Source organism: Callithrix jacchus, chromosome 13, assembly GCF_049354715.1.
Source record: "Callithrix jacchus isolate 240 chromosome 13, calJac240_pri, whole genome shotgun sequence".
In the NCBI taxonomy this organism is placed as follows: Eukaryota; Metazoa; Chordata; class Mammalia; order Primates; family Cebidae; genus Callithrix; species Callithrix jacchus.
Window position 1 is genome coordinate 26,079,628 of NC_133514.1, and position 6,000 is coordinate 26,085,627.

Genomic DNA, 6,000 nt, shown 5'->3' on the forward strand with positions numbered 1-6,000 from the left:
TCACTCAATACCTGAGATGTAGGTATATTTATATTTTAAAACAAGCAGACTAAATTTCATCAGTCTGTCATATGCCTGATGTCTACAATTTTAGACTGAGTTGTAACTCAACCTTCTATCTGTCTAACTTAAAAATACATGGTGGTAAGTATTACTGTCATAACTATGAAATATTACTTCCTTTAAAGCTACTAATGTCCATTCCTGATTCCAGGCTCAACTTAAGACTTCCAATTGGCTTCCCTAGAAGGAAGAAAACCACGGTTCATGCTAAATCAACTACTCCAGTACATATGTCAATAGTATTTATTGTATTAACAGTAAAGTATGTTTCAACTGCAAGACTTTCTGGTTCAATGGTGTCAAATCTTATAATGGGCATCAGGTTTTAAAGTCAACAAGAGAGAAAGAGACCACATACTGTCACAACAACACTGAGCTATCACTAGCAAAATACCACACTGGTGACCAACCATTTTTCCTTGTTTGCAATATAGAGTGTTTCCCTTCCAATATTGAAGACATCACAGTTTGTGAACTGAGCGAGTAACAGATACAGAATGACCTATATTTCAGAGATACATATGCTTATTAAGTATCAAAACATCAACTATTTAACAAACTATAGAAATGATCCCTGAAAGTATTGTCTTGAAAACATCAACTATTTAAATTCTTATTTTGCTCTTCTTTTCCTTAAGTAAAACACATACACACTGTAATAACTGTCATATATTGGAATCATGTGCTCCTGCTGTGAAGAAATAAAACTAATTTTCCAAGAAAATCTTTTTTAATCCTCAACAATGTTCTCACTACTTTTTCATTTTAAAAAATATTTTATGAAAATATCTTAATAGAAACAGATGTTACTGTAAATTAGATTGAAGTATACTAAATCAACAAACGTTTTCACATATTAAAGTCATCTTATCATTGGAGATGCTCAGATGCTGTAAACATTTATACTTTTTAGATACGTTTTTCCCTTGGAAACCAAAAACAAAAATCTAAGCACCCCCATTCCCTGCCCCAGCCATCTGAAAGGGCTCCTCTTTTCCACCAAGGGCATTCGAAAGCTAACCTGAAAAAACACTTCTGGCCATGATGGGAAAAGTGAACCAGACATGCCTCATTAAACCCTCCTTCTTTTGGAATTCAGGAAAAGCCAACCAGCATTAACATCAACACAGACCCCTTAAGTCTGATAAGAAACATTTACCATCTATTATCTCTTAAGTGTGCCACCTGGAGGCTTCATCTGGCTAATAAAACCCCTATGGTAACCCTGGCATTCCTTTCTATTAATAACAATTCTTTCAAACAACTGCCAATCAGAAAATTTTTAAATCTACCTATGACCTGGAAACCCCTCCCCCTTTGGGTTGTACCACCCTTCTAATGTAGACCTTACATGTACTGATCAATGTATTATGTTTCTCTAAAATCTATAAAAGCCAGCTGTACCCTGACCACCTTGGGCACCTGCCATCAGGACCTCTGGAGGCTGTGTCACTAATGCATCCTGAACCATTGGGGAGGGGGGGACTTCCTAAACTGATCGAAACCTGTCTTAAATACTTTGGGGTTCACAACCTTCAACTGAAAGTTAGTGTGGTCCTAGTGACCTTCATAGGAGATAAAACATCACAATTTTCACGGACTTCATCTTTTATGGCCCTTTGCTTTGGTAATCTGCAAAAACTACTTTTTCTTCACTCTTTCACCTTTCTCACGAACTACTAAATCTAAAACTTTTGGAATACGGTATACCAAGTGCTAAAAAATATATCATTAATTTGTAAATACAATTTCAATTTAACAGTGGTTCTCTAAATCTCTTAGAACTTCACCAATAATTTCATATGGCCTACTTCAATGCTAAAATTTAACAGCTAAAGACAAGTACATTAGTTAATAATGAACACACAATAATTGCTTCAGACAAAGAATAAGAAAATCAGAATTACTCTGCATATGAGGCTATTTTTCACTGTCTCTACCCAGCTATTAAAATTTTGTTAATATCTTAAACCCAATTCAGATGTTGAGCCCTGTGATGGTGTACAACTTCACCAAGAAAAACTATCTTCAATTACATAAGCAGAGCACTCTTACCAAAATGGTCCACAATGAGAAACCTTAGTCACATTCCCGAAATAACTATTTTTGCTGAAGCTGATAAACTATCCATGATGGATAATTGGAATTTACAAACACATACTACAACTGCTTTAAATACAACCAGTCACTTCAAATTTCACCCTCGTCAAAGTTAATGGTGGATTAATATTGAAAGCAGGTTGAACAAACTTCAGAAATAAATCTGCATAAAATAATGTCAGATTATTCTCACAAGTATACACTGAGTTCAACATAAAGAAAAATAGTAACTTAAAAACACAGTATGTTATACTGTACTTGCATAAAATAAATAATGTAAGATTATTCTCACAAGTATAAACTGAGTTCAGTACAAAGAAAAATAAACATACAGAATAACTTAAAACACTCTCGACAGGTTCTGTGGCTTCTTGAAACGGATAACAAAGGGAGCAGAGTAAGAAAATAGGGAACAAAGTTCCTGCAGGCTTATAAATACTTCTAAAAGGTATTTTTCACATCCAACACACCCCTTTTAGTGACACAACTGCTCTAAGCTGGGCCTCCAGCTGACGATAAAAAGCGCCCGGGTCTGAAAGGTGTGAGGTGCTCAGAACCAGAGCCAAGCGCCTGCTTTGCTGTCGTTTTACAAGTCAGGACCCCGCTAACTCCACGTCCCGGAAACGCCCCAGGGCCTCCCACCCACGCGGCTCCCGTCTCACCGCCGCCATCGCCCACGCCGGCAGCCAGGCTGCCTAGCAACGCGGCTGGGCTGCCTGACAACGCGGCCCACCCCGGCCCGCCCCCGCCCACGGGGAAGGCCAAGTGGATCCATTCTACCTCCTTTTTCTTCTGTCCTCCCCCAAGCTGGATGCAGAGGAGCAGCAGCAGGAGAAGGAAGGGAAAGCTCCCGGTGGGCAGATACCGCAGCCGCCGCCCCGCTTGCCTGCGGCGTGAAGGAGCGCCCCGGGCCCCCATAGTGGCAGGGCAGTGTCTCCTCCACGCGCGGTAGCCGTGCGCGCCCAGCTCCTACAGCGCACTACGCCCGCCCCGCCAGCCTCCGGGAGCCCCCTGGCTGGGCTCTCCGGGGTGGCAGTGGCTTTGAGAGGGACCCGGGCCGCGGCCGAGGACGCTGAGGAGGAGACTGACAGAGCATCCGGTTCACCGGGAGAGGACCTGGAAAGGCGCGGGATGGGGCAGGAAGTGGGCGTGGCGAGGGAACAAGGCTCCGGGGGCGCGGCGTGCGCTCCCTCCCGGAGCCTGCCTTCCCCTGACCCGCGCTGGGGAGAGGGGCGTTCCTTTGGCCCTGGGACCTCAATCTGAGGCCGTCCTGCTACTGAACCTTTACTAGGTAGTCCAGCACTGTACCTGAGGCCTTGCACAGACCTGAGTGCCTTCTTGGATGATGAAGGAGAGCTTTGGGGAATGAGAACCTGGTCCCTGCGGTCCCCAGCAATCCCCATTCTCATTGGGACATTATTAGGAACACAACTCTTCTCCTTCAGAGCCCTGGGGTACTCCAGAGCCCCCTGATGCCCAGAATCCTCCTCAAACTTCACAGTTGTTCCCTCCAGTCCCAAATGAAAGGCCTGAGGCGCAGCCCAGACTCTTCAGTGATTCCTTCAGCATCCATAGAGTGCATAAGTGCAGAGCACTGTACTAGCTGCTTTTAATACAAAAACGAATAGACTTACTTCAATTTCTATTCTGTAAATATTTTAAGAATCATAGCAGGCTGGGTGTGATGGCTCACACCTGTAATCCCAACCCTTTGGGAGGCTGAAGCAGGTGGATCACCAGAGGTCAGGAGTTTGAGAACAGCTTTCACCAATATGGTGAAACTCTCTATTAAAAATGCAAAAATTAGCCGGGCATGGTGGCGCACCTGTAGTTCCAGCTACTCAGGAGACTAAGGCAGGAGAATGACTTGAACTCAGGAAGAGGAAGTTGCAGTTAGTTGAGATCGCGCTACTGCACTCCACCCTGGGAGACAGTTAAGACTGTCTCAAAAAAAAAAAGCATAGCAGCAGACTGTATATTGAACGTTTGATACAGGCCGGTCTGGTCTGTTCTAATGCATCATGATTTTTACTACTCTATCTCAAGATTTCTTCACTTGTGCCTTGAACACCTTTGGTAATCTGATAAAGCCTGTAGATGCAGTCTTAAAATAGCACATATTTCTAAATGCATGGAATTAAATATATAGGATTAACCTAGCACAGTGGCTTACACCTGTAAACCTAATGGTTTGGGAGACCTAGGCTTGCTTGGGTCCAAGAGCTGGAGACCAGCCTTGGCAACACAATGAGACGTTGTCTTTCCAAAAATTATAGATATATATTTAACAGCTGGTTCTAGTGGGAAGTACCTATAGTCCTAGCTATTTCAAGACAGGCTGGGTAGATCACTGGAGCCCAGGAGTTTGAGGTTACAGTGAGTTCTGATCACGCCACCACACACTCCAGCCTGGGAGACAGAGCAAGGCCCTGTCTCCAAATATATATATATATATTACATATATAATATATTGAAAGAAACTAAATTGTTCTGAGGTTTAATAGACATAAAGTTACAATTTTTTTCAATACAAGGTTCACAGATGCTGAAATTTTGTGGACTCCAGATGAACACTTGCTGCACAACAACCGCATCAACTAGATTCCATTGTAACAATTTTCAGATAAAAAAATTAAGGCCCAAAGAATGTGAACATTGACAATCTGGCTCTACAGGCATGCTTATGTTAGGCTGCCTTTGTTACAGGAGTTTACAAACAAATCTCACTTTTCTATATCCCAGGCTTTTGATTTCCCACTACTATGTGAACATTTTGCCCCTAGTAGTTATCACTCCCGTTAAAAGAAAAACTTGAGACAAATTAAATTTTACAGTTTATTTCAGTAAAGAACAATTCATAAATCTGCAGCTTTCTGAACCAGAAGCATTCAGAAAGGTCTGCTCCAGGGGCCTGAGAGCAAGCTTCTATAGACTAAACAAGGAAGGAAAGTGAGGAAATTACCTGATTGGCTACAGCTAGGTTTGCCTTATTTGGTCATGCTTTAATAAGACATTTGCCTATCTGGCTGATGGGAGGTCCCTAGTTGTGTAACCAATTATCCCCTTGGCTGTTCGTGATTGCCTGAGACTCGTGGGTTTTTTAATAAGTCAGTTACAAGAACTGTTTCCAAGTGCCTATTTGAGCTCCAGGTAAGCAACAACCCTAGGCTAATGGCCTTTTGCTTCTTTTTGCTTTAATACTCCAAAAACAATAGCTACTTGCTTTTTTCTTTGAGACATAAAAATGGCCTCAACTTTTGTCTGTTTGGAGATGAGTAAATTTATTATCTATATCAGTTAAATATTGACATCCAGATATACTCAATGTAATCACAACTCATTATCTTTCCCTTTCTCTCCCCAGCTTGTCTTAATTTCTTTATTGGAAACAGTGGTACTTCCATCCTTCTAATTACCAATTTTCAGAGCGTCAGAGCTGTCTTCCATTTTCCCCATTCTCCCCACCTATGCTGCCTTTATATTCAGTTTCCACGTTACCCTCCCTCTACAGGGTCTTAGAAATTTGTTTGCTATTTCCCAATGTGTAACTCTAGTATTCATTAGAAACACATGAGATGTCATTATTATTTGACCCTCCTTCCCTTACTTACGTTGATGGCAAGAGTCAAACTCTGTAAAATAGTTAAGGAGATTTATTCTGAGCCAAGTATGAGTGAGCACGGCCCATGACACAGCTCTCAGGAGGAGGTCCTGAGAACATGTGCCCACGGTGGTAGGGGTACAGCTTGGTTTTATATATTTTAGAGAGGCATGAGACACCAATCATATACATTTAAGAAATACATTGGTTGATTCAAAAAGGCTGGACAACTTAAA

The 6,000-nt window shown here is 41.9% G+C and overlaps 1 protein-coding gene across 8 annotated transcripts in view; it reads right to left on the reverse strand.

Moving 5' to 3' along the window:
* TUSC3 (tumor suppressor candidate 3) overlaps positions 1–3,249 on the reverse strand; it is a 205,419-nt gene extending 202,170 nt beyond the window's left edge. For all 8 annotated transcript variants that reach the window (XR_013525572.1, XR_008475907.2, XR_013525573.1 and 5 more), the window contains exon 1: positions 2,944–3,249. Coding sequence is in view for 4 of the 8 variants with exons in the window: in XM_008979244.5 (XP_008977492.1) it covers positions 2,944–3,081 (138 nt within the window). In the remaining 4 variants the exon portion in view is untranslated. The remainder of the gene's footprint in view (positions 1–2,943) is intronic.
* Positions 3,250–6,000: the final 2,751 nt, after the last annotated feature.